The 14,958-nt window shown below is 55.0% G+C and overlaps 1 protein-coding gene across 5 annotated transcripts in view; it reads left to right on the top strand.

Annotated features, from left to right (window-relative positions):
* The first annotated feature begins 10,992 nt into the window (after nt 1-10,992).
* The window catches only part of TVP23A (trans-golgi network vesicle protein 23 homolog A), a 29,309-nt gene continuing 25,343 nt past the window's right edge, over nt 10,993-14,958 (top strand). For 4 of the 5 annotated variants that reach the window (XR_013337357.1, XM_077773313.1, XM_077773310.1 and 1 more), the window contains exon 1: nt 11,226-11,452. Coding sequence is in view for 4 of the 5 variants with exons in the window: in XM_077773313.1 (XP_077629439.1) it covers nt 11,331-11,452 (122 nt within the window). In the remaining variant the exon portion in view is untranslated. Of the gene's footprint in view, nt 11,108-11,225; nt 11,453-14,958 lie in introns of those variants that run through there. The other variant, XM_077773311.1, reaches the window with a different exon arrangement.

Raw genomic sequence — 14,958 nt, 5'->3', positions numbered from 1 at the left:
TATTACAGCAGCCCTAGGAAGTGAATACACTTCCCGTGGGATTTTTGCCTAACAACACGTAGCCTGCACAGACTTCCTTCTGGAAGTGTGCACCCACCTCTGTCTCTGGGGACACCGCCTGATACCCCCAATTCGCATGAGTCCTTGTCACAGGTTGGGGTCTGCTCCTGGGCGATACGACCTTCCAGGAGTGATGGCGAACTTAACAGGTCAGACAGAGAACGTGAATGAGCAAACTGGTGGCTGGGTAGGGTGAACGGCACCTGAAGGGGGACAGTCCCTGCTCAGCTCCTACAACAGGGGACTGACCTTCCAGTTTCTCGAGAGAAACCAGAAAGGTGGATTAAAAAAAAAATGGTGACATCTGATTTTCGAACATTGGCGNGACGTGGGGCTCGAACCCACGAACCACGAGATCATGACCTGAGTGAAAGTCAGACGCTTAACCGACTAAGCCACCCAGGCGCCCCTTTGTTTGCCTTTTTAACCTACTTGGGTCCAGCTCAAACGCATCTGGAGATGAGATCTGGCCCTGCTTGGTGACCTCGGGTCGAGAGCTGGTGGGGACCTTGCTATGGGAGACGAGAAGGGCCGCAAGCAGGGCGCAGGACACATGAGGTTCTACTGCTGGTTAGCTGTGCACCCCTGCCTCAAAAACCTTCCCGAGCCTCAGTCTCCATATGCGTAAAATGGGTACCATCTCATGCACCTTGCTTACTTCCTGAGGTGGTCATGAAGGCAGAGGGACGTGGCTTATTTCTCAAATGACGTGAGCTAGCAATGCTCTGGCCGTGCAGCAAAAGGGCAAGTCTTTCACTTCACCCCAACAGTGCTCAGAAGTGGGTGCCGTGATGACCCCTATGTCAGTCATACGGAGGAGGACGGAGGCCGAGAGGCTAAGGGACTTGCTAAATATCTCCCAGCTGATAAGCAGTAGCAGTGAACTTTACCTCTGGGCAAGCTGACCGCCAAGTCGCTGCCCTTAGTCAACTCAGTTGGCTGCCTCTTGGGAAGCATTAAAATACTTGCCAAACTGTTTTTGTTTGTTTTGTTTTTACAGAGGGGGAGGAGGGGATGGACGGGTGCCCCTCGGCTTTTTCTTAGGGAGCTCCCTCTCAGCCAGCAGCTCCTGCTCCTGGAGGAACTGAGCGTGGGTTGACTCGGCGGCTCGGGCTTCCTGACCCGCCTGGACCCGGGCCAGTGTCCTGGGGCCAAACAGCACGCCACCCTTTCTCCTCAGCAGAGGATTTCCCGTAAGTAGCGGCTCCCTGCCTGTTGGCTCACAGAGCTGCCAAGACCCACAAAAAGGAGATTGTCTGGGCTCCTCCTCCACGGGGCAGGGCCACTGGGGGTCCCTGTGCTTCCCAGCTGGGACCCGGGCCACTGGGCTGTGCTGCCCACCCCGCCCCTGTATGTGTCTGGTGCGCGCACGTCTGTGTGTGTGTGTGTGTGTGTGTGTGTGTGTGTGTGTGTGTGTGTAAGAAAAACCTAGATCCAGGGGCACCTGGGTTGCTCAGTCTGTTAAGCATCCGACTTCGGCTCGGGTCATGATCTCCCGGTTCGTGGGTTCAAGCCCCGCGTCAGGATCTGTGCTGACAGCTCAGAGACTGGAACCTGCTTCAGATTCTGTGTCTCCCTCTCTCTCTCCGCCCCTCCCCTGCTCATGCTCTGTCTCTCTGTCTCTCAAAAATAAATAAGTGTTGGGGCGCCTGGGTGGCTTAGTCGGNCAGGCCCCGGCCTCCAGCTGGGGATCCAGGCCACCATCCCTTTTATCCCAAGCCGCTTCCTCCACACAATGAGCAGAGATCTGCCACCTGGCACAGTTCCCAGACCTGCGCCCTCGTTATTAACTCCCTTTAAACCAGACACTTGTGGGGCGCCTGGGTGGCTTAGTCGGTTAAGCGTCCGGCTTTCGCTTAGGTCATGATCTCGCAGTTCATGGGTTCGAGCCCTGCATCGGGCTCTGTGCTGACTGCCAGCTCAGAGCCTGGAGCCTGTTTCAGTCTGTGACTCCCTCTCTCTCTGACCCTCCCCTGCTCACGCTGTCTCTCTCTCTCTCTCTCCTAGAAATAAATAAAAAATAAATAAATAAAAAATAAATAAACCAGACACTTGTCCAGTGTCTGCGGTGTGCCTGGCCTTCTGCTAGGCGGACAGAAGGAGCACCTGCTCTTACAGAGATAATACCCTAATAGCAGGGGTGGGGTGGGGAGGATAAAGATTGCTTAATACAAAAACAAAACAACTAGAAGTCATGGAGAATGCCAGAAAAAGGACAAGACTGTCTAGGTCCCAGACCCTGGAGAGGAATTGAACAATTAGGTGAGTCATGAACCGGGAGTTAGGGAAGGCCTCTCTGAGAGAGACCTCATATTCTCAGTCCTAAAAAGCCCTGGCAGGGAAAGCAGCAGGTGCAAAGGTCCTGAGGTAGGAAAAGAATCAGGGGGTTCTGAAAACCCCGGGGTCCAGCCAGCGTTACCAGAGCATGATGGATGACGGAAGGCAAGTGGGGAAGGTCTGCAGGCCCCCTCCAAACAGGGCCTGGGAGGGGCTAGGATGGTGGAGGTCGTTTTCTCTAGTGGGGGCAACCCAACCATCTTCCCGCTGCTCCAGGGGGAGGCCAGAGCTGCGAGATGGGTAATAGCTACTGCCCACCCACCTGGCGTCTTTAAAACAAAATATTTTTTTAAAAAATTTTAACATTTATTTATTACTGAGAAACAGAGAGAGACAGAGCATGAGTAGGGGAGGGGCAGAGAGAAGGGGAGACAGAGAATCCGAGGCAGGTTCCAGGCTCCGAGCTGTCAGCACAGAGCCCGACACGGGGCTTAAACCCACAAACTGTAAGATCATGACCTGAGCTGAAAACAGACGCTTAACCGACTGAGCCACCCAGGCGCCCCTCCCAGCGTCTCAATGAACAGGCCCACCCTTGCTGTGGACCTGCCTTCTCTGTCCCCGGTCCCAGCCCCTGAGTGACAAGAGACTTCCTCTGTTTTCTGACTCCTCCCTGGCCTAGCTGGATGGCACATTGCTTGGGAGGCCAAGGAGTCACATCAAACTTGGCTGTCCCTTTTGTCCCCTGGTCTGGAATTTCCCCTCTCAGGGGAGTGCCCAGCTGGCCTCAGCGAAGGCCTCCCCGACCAAACAAGGGCATACTGGAGCAGGAAGAAACTTCTGGCACAGACGGAAGCTTCGTAGGACTTCAGAGGAGGCGGCCTCGGCATGGAGGGACTTTGTGGAGGGGAGAAGCGGCGGCTGCAGCAGGCACTGGACAGAGGGCAGCTCCTTACTCTCACATCCCGCGGCCCTCATGAGGGTGTCACACGTAGACTCAGGGAGCTCAGTGAAATGGAACCTGAGGGAAACAAATCACTTTTTAGTGTAAGTATATCCCGTGCAATATTTGGGACATACTTATACTAAAAACGATCAGTTGCTTATCTCAAATTCAGATCTACCTGGGGTCCAGCTCCCTCCTGCCCCAGCATCTGGGCAGCTGCCCCTCTGCCTCCCCCTCCCCCCTCCCCCGGATGCTCCGCCCACTTCGCAGGGCTCTTCCCACCCCACCCCACCTGACCTCAGCCCTTCATGCTGGCAGCCAGGGCAGTGTGCCCAGGAAGGCAGAGCACAGGGCAGAGGGGGGAAGGTGGGTCCCTCCCGTGGGCTGCCCCCCGGGGCGGGGGTGGGCCTGTCCACCTTGTTGGGGGCAGGCGGTGCCCAGGGTGAGCCCCGGATTTCTCCCAGACAGAGCTCCCGGCCTCTGTGAGATGGGGAGCGAAGCGCTTCCCTGCACACTCCCGGGGCCCTTCACTCCCTCACTCTCTCACCCACCTGCTGTAGGTGACCCGCAGGTCTAGGCACATGGGCGCAGCGCCCAGAGGGACACAAGGGGTGCCTGCCTCGCCCGGCCAACATTCTAGTTGTAGACAGACCAGAGCAACCACTTAAAAAGGGAGTCACAAGAGCTTTTGGAGAGGTGCTCTGAAAGCCCCGAACAAAGCTGCCTTATCCAGTCTGGGCACCACGAGCCACCCCAGGGCCTCTGAGACGGAGGGCAAGGCCGAACACAGACGTCCTGGCAGCGTCAACTACACGCTGGGGTGGAAAGGCCACCTGGAAAAAGAGCAAGTAAAATGTCTGTTTCACAATTTAATAGATTACAGGTTAAGATGATCATGTTTTGGGGATGCTAGGTGGCTCAGTCAGTTAAGAATCTCACTCTTCGACTCAGGTCATGATCTCTCAGTTCATGAGATCGAGCCCCATGTCAGGCTCTGCACTGTTAGTGCCTTTTTTGGGATTCTCTCTCTCTCTCTCTCTCTCTCTCTCTCCCTCCTCAGCTGGAGTGCACTCTCTTTCTCTCAAAATAAATAAATAAACTTAAAAAAAAATAAGATGATCATGTTTTGGATATAATGGATTCAAGAAAAGGACAATTAAAATCAATTTTCCCTGTTTGTTTCTACTTTTTTTTTTTATTTATTTATTTCTAGGAGAGAGAGAGACAGCGTGAGCAGGGGAGGGTCAGAGAGAGAGGGAGTCACAGACTGAAACAGGCTCCAGGCTCTGAGCTGGCAGTCAGCACAGAGCCCGACACGGGGCTTGAACCCACGAACCGCGAGATCATGACCTAAGCGAAAGTCGGACGCTTAACCGACTAAGCCACCCAGGCGCCCCTGTTTGTTTCTACTTTAAAAAAAAATTTTTTTAAATATTTATTTTGGGGAGAGTGCAGGTAGGGGAGGGGCGGAGAGAGAGGGAGACCCAGAGTCTGAAGCAGCTCCAGGCTCTGAGCTGTCAGCACAGAGCCCAATGTGGGGCTCGAACCCACTAACTGCAAGATGGTGATCTGAGCTGAAGTCGGATGCTTAACGGACTAAGTCACGCAGGCGCCGCCCCCCCCCCGTTACCTTTCAGATGTGGCACCAAATTTAAAATGCCACACATGGCTCTCATGACACTTCTGTTGCTATAGGTAACTGGTGGGTATTTGAAGGGAGGACAAAAAAGTTGCTATAAACTGAGCCTCAACATTAAAAAAAGATTTTTATGCCCAAATTTAGACAAATATAAAGTAAACAACATAATAAACCCCCACATGCCCTGGTTCAAAATTCTCAACTCACACTGCCTAACTTTTTTTTTTAATGTTTATTTATTTTGAGAGAGAGAAAGAGAGAGAGAGGAGAAAGGGCAGAGAAAGAGGGAGAGAAAGGCGAGAGAGAATCCCAAGCAGGCTCCTCGCTGTCATCACAGAGCCTGACACCGGGCTCCATCTCAGGAACTATGAGATCATGCCCTGGGCCAAAGTCAGGAGTTGGATACTCGGGGCGCCTGGGTGGCTCAGTTGGTTGAGCGTCCCACTTCAGCTCAGGTCACGATCTCACAGTTCATGGGTTTGAGCCCCATGTCAGTCTCTGTGCTGACAGCCAGCTCAGAGCCTGGAGTCGGCTTCAGATTCTGTGTCTCCCTCTCTCTCTGCGCCTCCCCCACTAGCACTCTGTCGCTCTATTCTCTCAAAAAAATAAATAAACATTAAAAAAAAAAGAGTTGAGGGGCGCCTGGGTGGCTTAGTCGGTTGAGCGTCCGACTTTCGCTTAGGTCATGATCTCGCGGTTCGTGGGTTCGAGCCCCACGTCGGGCTCTGTGCTGACTGCCAGCTCGGAGCCTGGAGCCTGTTTCGGAGTCTGTGTCTCCCTCTCTCTCTGACCCTCCCCTGCTCACGCTGTGTCTCTCTCTCTCTCTCTCTCTCCTAGAAATAAATAAAAACATTAAAAAAAAAAGTTGAAAAAAAAGAGTTGGACACTCAACCGACCCAGCCATGCAGGCACCCCGCATACAGCTTATGTTAATTGTGCATTGACACACACCCTACTTCCTCCTTCCTTATGATTTTGAAGGGAGCCCCAACGTCTTATCATTGCACGTTAATATTGTTGTCATGTAGCTATAAAAATGGACTCTTGATAACCACAGCTGCGTCCACTCATGGGTTAGTGCCCAGGAGAACTGAGGGTACGTGCAGCCACAGCCATGGGTGGGGACGTACCTCATCACCAGAAGGTAGCCAGATGTACATCGATGGACCAAGGGATAAACAAAACGCCCTCTATCCGTACAGGAATCGTACAGCCACAAAAAGGGGCAAACCCCTGACACCTGCTGCGAGATGGATGAACCCTGTGGACGTGATGCTCAGGGAAACAAACCAGAAGCAAAATGAGACAGAAAGCAGATGATTGGTTGCCAGGGGCTGGGGGGTGACTAATATTTAGTATGGAATTTCCTTTTGGTGTCATGAGAACGTTCTGGAGCGAGATGGTGGTGATGGTGGAGATTCACTTTGTGAATCTACTAAAAACCAGCACGTGTTATACTTGAAAAGCGTGACATTTTACGGTATGCAAATTATATCTCAGCTTTTAAAAACCACCACATCGTCATTATGCCTTAAAAAAAAATAAATCGTTATCCAGCACCCCTTCTAGGGCCCATTCCCTGAGTGGTCCGTAAGTATCTTTACTTCTCGTAGCTGTTTGAATCGCATCCTAATGAGGTGCACATGTCGTGTGTGATTAACACATAGATAAATTTCTTTAAACCAGAAGTTTCTTCTCCCCAACTCTTTCCTTGTACCGTGTTCGTGGAAGGGCCCAGGCCCTCTGCCCCTTTGCATCCTTCTGTGCTCTGGGTTCTGTCGCACCCCTGGGGAGGAAGACCCCAGATTCTCAGCCTTCCTGGCAATGGAGCAGAGCACCGCACTCCCCCACCCCCGGGGGCTGCTGGCCAGATGACAGACGACATATCCCCGCACGGATGGGGCTGGGAGCCAGGTGAACAGGAAGGGCTAGGCCGTATCTGTAAACTGTCTGCAGAGTGAATGCGGGTGGCTGTCAGACCCCAGCAGGTCCCCGAGAAACCAGACCTCTTTCCACTGAGCACGGATTTCGCAGAGCCCTCCTACTGTGGTTGGGGACATGCTTGGCCCTGCGTGGAGCTCAGGGCAGGAAAGTGGGGCTTCTGTCCTCAGCCAGGTGGCTTGGACCTGTCCCCTCCCATCAGGTGGCCAGCAAACTCCCATCCTGGCCCACAAGGCCTTACGGGTCAGGATACCCTCCGCCAGCTGGCCAGTTTCTGCCCAGTACCGGAACACAGCTGGGTCTTTCTCTGCTCAGGGCCTTTGCACCTGCTCTTTCCTCGGCATCAGCACTCCCGCACCACACACACTGATATTCATGAGCTGAAAATGTAGAGGCTCCGAGTGGCTCTCCCTGCCCCCCGCAATCCCCACTGTCTCTGCCTTTGTTCTCTTCTGTTGAGTTCTTGACAGACTTTTGACATCTTCCGTAATTCTTCTTCTTCTTCTTCTTCTTCTTTTCTTCTTCTTCTTCTTCTTCTTCTTCTTCTTCTTCTTCTTCTTCTTCTTCTTCTTCTTTTCTTCTTCTTCTTCTTCTTCTTCTTCTTCTTCTTCTTCTTCTTCTTCTTTTCTTCTTCTTCTTCTTCTTCTTCTTCTTCTTCTTCTTCTTCTTCTTCTTCTTCTTCTTCTTCTTCTCCTCCTCCTCCTCCTCCTGCTTTCTTTTTTTTTCTTTTTTCTTTTTTTTGCCAGGTTTGGTAATTCTTATTCTCTCTTACTGGAATCCCTGAGCCTAGACTCAGCACAGAGTAAATGGGTGAGAGAGTGAGGGAGTGAAGGGCCCCGGGAGTGTGCAGAGAAGCGATTCGCTCCCCATTTCACAGAGGCCTGGGCACAGCNTGGGTGGCTCAGTCAGTGAAGCGTCCAACTTCAGCTCAGGTCATGATCTCACGGTTCATGGGTTCAAGCCCCGCGTCGGGCTCTGTGCTGACAGCTCAGAGCCTGAGCTGCTTCACATTCTGTGTCCCCCTCTCTCTCTGCTCCTCCACCACTTGAACTCTCCTTCTCTCTCAAAAATAAATAAACATTAAAAAAGTGTTTTTAAAAAGTGATTTGTTGTTTCCCCCAAGTTCCATTTCACTGAGCTCCCTTATTATATATTTTTTTAAGTAGGTTTCACACATAGCGTGGATCCCAACACGGGGCTTGAACCTGAAACCCTAAGAGCAAGGCCCGAGCTGAGATCAAGAGTCAGGACCCAACCACCTGAGCCACCCAGGCGCCCCACGGGCTCGCTTAGTGTTACTTGGGAGACCCCCAGCCCTGCTGAGCAGAGTGATGGGGCCGCTGCCAGGAGGGACCTCAGGGAACACCGTCCGTGGCGGTGCAGGCCTAGGGATGACAGGCTGCACCACTCGCCCTGCCCGAGGTGGCGGGGGAGCCTCTTCCAGCCCCGGATGTGACCCCCGCCGACCCTCTGTGCCAACTGTCTGTCTCCCAGGCTGACTCTGCCCGCGGCCACCTCCCTGGTTGTGCTCTAGGCTCCAACGTTAAGTCCTGTCCGTTCACAGCAAGCGGGTGCTTTCTGAGCCAGGGCTCCTGGGGGCCCCTGTAGGGGAGACGGCTATGCTCCGCCCTCTGTCCCAGCTGCCATCTGCCCGGGCACACAGCAGGTGTTTGGGAAATGGCCAACAAGCTGGATGTGCGGTTCCATTAAGACAGACATGTCGTAGTGGAAGGAGTGGTTCTGATACGAGACNGGGGGGGGGGGGGGGGGGGGGGGGGCTCAGACTCCAGGCTGCTCTGCTGATGACCACAAGTCACCGTCACCAGAGCCGCTGTTTCCTGAGCCCCAGCCGTGAGGAGGGCATTTTACATGTGCTTTCTCCAGGTCGTCCATCTTCCTTGATGAAGGGGGAGAGGGAAGGTGCGGCCCCATGTTACAGGTGTGGAGACTAAGGCCGGAGAGGTGAAGTCCCCCGCCCAAGGCCATCCAGACAGGAAGGGTGGAGCCCTGTTCCCAGCCGGTCTAACTCCAGATGTGGGCCTCCAGGGACCATTCAGAGGCCGGTGGCTGCCTGAGCCTGGAGCCTCTTTCCTTGAGGTTGTTCTCGCCCCAGGGTCAGGGATCAGAGATGAGTCTGCTCTTCGAAACTCTGCTCCCCGCACCCTTCCTGAGCCCAGACCAGCAAAGGTGACTAGCGTCAGGGTCCCGGTGACCATATTTAGTGGTACCAGCATGAAGGGAGAAGGTCAGTGTTTCCCCAAAGTCTCTGCTCTCGGGGATTCTCCAGAGCCCATATTAAAGGCAGATTCCCAGGCCTGGAGTGGGGCTCTGGAATCTGCTTTCACCCAGGAGCCCCAGGTAAATCCACTGCAGCCGATTTCAAGGCCAATGATGAATTCCCTGCAGAGCCCACGGGTTCCTTGCCTACCCCCCAAAGTCTACTGACTGACTCTGCACAGGGCCACCTGGGAGAGCACATTCTCCTGGGGACCAAAGGCTGAGGCCCCGGGTCTGGCCCTGGGATCTGCATCCCCAGCCCGGGCCCCGATGTGGACAGGTCAGGGAGGGGCAGAGCAGCATGACCTCGTATGTGTGGGGAGAATTCCACGTGTCAGGGGCATGGCTATTTCTCAAGGCACCCCACAACCAGGCACCCAAGAACGACAGTTTGTCCCCAAATGGGATTTCCAAGGGGGTTTTCCCACCTCCTCACCCCCTTGGGGACTCTGAGCCCCAACTTAACAGATAGCAACAGCTGGTGATTTTCAGGGTTGGAGGAAAAGCCCCTAAATGTTTTGCAACGGCTTCTCACCTCCACCTGCCCTCCCCTGCGCGCCCCTCCCCGGGCAGCTGGGGACTAGTGGAGTCGGGGAAGCGCAGGGCCCCCCAGCCTCTCAGTGTGACTCTCTTCTGTGCCTGGAAGAGACACCCGCCTTTCTAGAACCCCAGGGTTTGGTGGTTTAGATCCTTATAGTTCAAAGTCCAGAGGCCTGCGGCATGAGCATCACGAGCATCACGTGGGAGCTTGTTAGAGATTCACATCTCAGGCCGGCCCAGACTCGCTGACTCCTCAAGATGGCATTCTGTCCCCAAGGAGAAAGCACCTTCCTTCCACACAGACTCAGCAGGCCTGTTGTGGGGCCAGTTTGGAGAAGGGAGGGGGTGCCCACCCAGACAGGGATCAGAGCTCAGGCAGCTGTGTTTCCTACTCTTCCCCCACCTCGGGCACACGGAGGGCCACTCACCCTTTTGGGGTAGAGCGGGGAGCAGCGAATGAGTTGTGTCAGGAGCTTGTGGGCCAGTGGCCGTTTTCCAGGTCACCAGGGATGGGGACGGTCCCTACTGCCTGTGGCGGCGGGGCAAAGACAGGACTTGGCATCTAGACTCTCAGCTGGGGGAGGGGGAGGGAGGCCAGGAGAGAGGGAGAGCAGAAGGGAGGGGAGGGACGTGGTCCTGGGCTAGGAAAGACCTTCAGGTGACAAGTCTTCCTTCCTGGGAGACACTTGGGGAGGCCTTAACATCCGGAATCACTACTATCACTGCTAATAATACTCCGTTGTGCTGAGTGTGTCTGGCCCCCGGATGCCTGAAGATCTCACTGTGCTCAACAGTGATCTTAGCTGCAGCAGATTCGCCCGTTCAACGGCACATTTCAAGGCCTGCACTCCAGGCCTGCCCCATCTCCGGGGCTGGGCCTGGGAATCTGCTTTTCATAAGGGCTGGGGGCGGGGCAGAATTCTTGGGATGAGAGATTTTTTGGGAATCACTGGCCACCTCCATACGCTGAACGAGGCTGTCCAACACTGACATTCATTTATGATTCACTCGTTCGCTAGCCCAGTCGACAATTCTCGGACGTCCACCTCATTCACTGGCCCGACGCTCGGTTCCTCCCAGGGTCACTGTCCACGGTCCCCAAATGCGCCTCTGAGCCCGAATCGTCCCCTCCCGGCGGCTGCTCGATCTTCCGTCCCTTCACCTTAGGCGACAGCGCCTTCTCTCCCAGGCGTGGTCCCCACTGAGCCTGGGACCCGGAGCCTCCCAAGCCCCACCCCCGCCCGGGCTGCCGAGCCCACCTCCCCAGCCCGCGACTGCGCTCTGGGCGCCGCGCGCCCCGCCTCCACCTGCCCCGGCGCAGCACCGCGGGGCGCTGGCTCCACCGCCCTCCGCACCCCGCCCAAGGCAGCGAGAGGCGGAGAGCCTGGGCCGTGGGCTCCAGGTGGGCTCTGGGGAGGATGAAGCAGGTAGGGATGCGGGGACAGGAGGGTGGGGGAGATGACGGGAGGAGCCTGCGCAAGCGCCCGGGGAAGCGAGGAAGAGGGATGCGCGCGCCTTGGGCCTGCGCCTGCGCCTGCGCCTGGGCCTGGGCCCGGGGGCCCGACCCCAAGGGGTCCTCCTGGAGGAGGATGAAGACCTGGCGTTGCAGCCGCGGGGGAGGGGCCCTGCCGGCAGAGGGGTGGCCTGGGGATGTGCACCGCCTGCCTGCCACCTCTGTTTGGTGTCCCCCAGGCCCTGGTGGACGATACTGAGGATGTGTCCCTGGACTTCGGCAACGAAGAGGAGCTGGCCTTTCGGAAAGCCAAGATTAGGTATGTCACCGACGTGGCCGTGACATCACCCAGAGCCGCCCATTCACTTATTCATTCATCCATCATTCATGCATTCATTCAGAAGGTGTTGAGCCCCGGGTGTGTGACAGGCATGGCACTAGGAGCTAGGAACATACCCTGTGCAGATCAGACAAGGCCCCTGCCCTCCCGGGGCCTGCAGTGTGGGGTGCTGGGGGGCTAACGGGCCTGCAGTGTGGGGTGCTGGGGGGCTAACGGTGAATAGGCACACAAAGATGGTCAAGAGGTAATGACAGAGTGTGAGAAGATTTGAGAAGAAACTCAACAGGTGCTGAAGGAAGGTAACGTGAAGGCCGCTAGCCCTAGCGCAGTCAGGGAGGGCCTCTCTGAGGAGGTGGCCTTTGAACTGTGACCTGAATGCTGAGAAGCCAGCCATGCGAGACCCTGTAGAAAGTGTTCCAAGCAGAAGAACAGCAGGTGCAAAGACCCTGAGGCTGTGTCGGGAGGTCCAAGAAAGGCCCTGTGTCTGGGGGTGGTGGGGAAGGGAGAGGGGCTGGCGGGAGGCTGGAGAGCTGGACAGAGGCTTAGCTTTTTGTTCTCATCCCTGCCTCAGCGCCAGGCTGACTGACGTAGCACCCTGGGTCGAGTCACTTGCCTACCAGAGATCTTCCGTATCCCAGACGCTGGCAGGATTAGGGGGTGAGGAATGACCCACGGACACGGTTGCTGATGGCCCAGGCAGCTGCCGCATGTAGCAACCCCCATGCCTCAGCCGCCCTTACTCCCCATCTCTCTTTCCAGCCCTCAGGGTCAGCGGGGTGGGGGCCTGGCACCTACATGCCCTTCCTTTTCAGTTCTCGGATCCAAACCCAGTAAACCCCGGACTGGAATATGACCGCACTAGGCTACTGTAAACCCTAAACTTGCTGGCTTAAAAGCAGCAGAAATGCATTCTCTCACGCTTCTGGAAGCCAGAAGTCCAAAACGAGTTTCACTGGGCCAAAGAAAGGCCTCGGCAGGACCACACCCCGCCGGAGGCTGTGGGGGAAGGTCTGGCCCTTACCTTTCCCAGCTTCCACTGGGCGCGAGGCCAGCACTGTAGCATCTTTGACTCGCTCTCTCCGCTCCTTTTTCACGTTGCCTTTTCTCTGCCCAGCGTCCCTCTGTCTTCCTCTGCTAGGGTGGCTTGTGAATGCATTTGGGGCCCATCCGATGACCCAGGCTAAGCTCCCCGTCTCAAGATCCTTCACTTAATCACATACGCAGAGTCCCTTTTGCCCCGTAAAGTGACATCCACGGATTCTAGGGATTAGGACCGGGGTGTTTGGGGAGGGGCATTCTCCAGCCTGCCCTAATGACCAACGACTGCTTGTCTTTAAGGGAAGACGCTGTAAGCAAACTGGAGTCCTGGGGGAAGATCTTATAGAACATCCGTTCTCGTCCGTGGTGCATGGCATACAGGGCGCACCCCCTTCCTTTGTGGAGGTGTCCAGTCCAGAGCAGGGATGGTCAACCCCAGCACGGCCGACATCTTGGGCCAGATGATTGTTTGCCGTGGGGGTTGCCCTGTGCATTGTACGATGCCACCAGTGCTCCCAGCCTCTCCTCACCGGATGCCAGGATCACCTCACCGACGATGAATCCAGACACTGCCAGGTGTCCCCCCAGGAGCAAACTCGCCCCCAGCTAAAAATTGCTGGTGGGGGGGGGATGGGTGTAGGTGTGCCCATGGCTGCTGTGACACCGTGTTTTCAGTGCTGTGATGGGCAAGAGCTGGAGCAGTTACCCTGGTCAGGGGAGCGATGACAGCTGAGACCCGAAGGGCAGGTAGGAGGTAACCAGGCGGGAAGGGTATGACCCACAGTGGTTTGGAGGTGAGAGCAGGAGTTTAAGGAGTTGACAGTGGTTCACAGCGACTTGGGAGCAAGGTCACCGAGAGTGGTGTGAGCAGAGGCCGGGGCCAGACCCCGAAGGGCTCATAAGGGAAGCGATAGAGCTCTGCTGTCCACTAGAACTTTCTGTGAGGATGGGAATGTGCTAGATGTGTGCCGTCCAGTATGGTAGCCGCCGGCCAACATGTGGCTCTCAAGCAGTTGGTGTGTGGCTACTGTGAAACTTGGGCAGAACTTTGGATATTTAATCTTTATTTTTTTATTTTACTTTATTTTTTAAATATTTTATTGTATTGCATTGTATTATATTATTTTATTTTAAAGTTTATTTATTTATTTTGAGAGAGAGTGTGAGCACGGGCAGAGAGAGGGAGGGAGAGAGAATCCCAAGCAGGATCCGCACCATCAGTGCAGAGCGTAACACGGGGCTGGAACTCACAAACCGTGAGATCGTGACCTGAATCGAAATCAAGAGTCGACGCTCAACCGACTGAGCCACCCAGGGGCCCCTAAAGATTTTATTATTTAAAGTCATCTCTACACCCAACGTGGGGCTCGAACTCACAACCCCGAGACCAAGAGTTGCACGCTCCACCAACTGAGCCAGTCAGGCGGCCCTCATTTTAATTTAAGTTTCAGTGCCCACGCACAGCTACCATGTTGGACAGTAATAGGATCAGAGTCGCAGGACGGAGGAGGGACAGTAGAGGCAGGTGCGGGCGGGGAGGTGGAGGGAAGTGGGGGTGCCCAGAGACACATAGGCAGTAGGATCAGCCAGCCTTGGTGATGGGCAAGATGTAGGCTGGGGACAGAGACAGTAAAGGGCAGTGCCCAGGTCTCTAGCCTCGTGATCCCGGCAAAGGAGCACTTTTGGGGTCACAGAGGTTGGGCTCAGGAAGTCCCTGATTGGGATTGCCCAGTTCCTGGATTGTACTGGAATGTCTACTAGCCGGGTTTGGTGGGCAGCTGGGGAGAGAGGCTGGGAGCCTGGGCAGCATTCAGAGGCCCCCGGGGGGGTGGCAGCTCACGGACCATGTGTGTCTCAGAGCCGCCCATCCCAGAATCCTCTGGTGTGCCATGCGGGCTTCTGGGCCCAGCTCTGCACCCACTTAACCAGGTCAACAGGGCCTGGGCCTGGGAATNAAATAATAAAAATAAAGAAATAAAATAAAATAGCATCTCTCCTTGACTCTGATAATCAAGAATATAGAGAAGTCTCTCAAATCCTGAGGATAACTGAGCTCCTGGAGAGCAGGGTGGAAAGGGGGCTCTAAATGTGGTTGATGGATGGGCTTCAGGGGGTCAGGAGCCCTCTGAAAACTAGTATCTAAGTTTTGCATGTGTTGCTTAGGAAGAAAACTAAGAGTCACTAGTGTACGGTGAGAATCATTTGGGAATTCCTGTTAAAATGGACTCCACCTTGACTTTGAAGGGAGGTGATGTGACGGAAGGGAGTCTGGGGTATCGGGGCCACTTCTCTTACCGCTTGCTGTCTTTGTGGTTTTGGAAACGTCACCTCTTCTTGCTGAGCCTCCATTAACCCATCTGTAAAATGGAGATAATCGGACCAGCCTGACCTCCCCGTGTGCATTTTTTAGTTTGTTGAGCAAGTAATTTTCCAACATCTGCTGGGTA

Source organism: Crocuta crocuta, unplaced genomic scaffold (genome assembly GCF_008692635.1).
Source record: "Crocuta crocuta isolate KB4526 unplaced genomic scaffold, BGI_CrCroc_1.0 scaffold16, whole genome shotgun sequence".
Lineage (NCBI taxonomy): Eukaryota > Metazoa > Chordata > Mammalia > Carnivora > Hyaenidae > Crocuta > Crocuta crocuta.
Note: the sequence above shows the minus strand (reverse complement) of the source record. Positions and strands in the feature narration are given on the sequence as shown.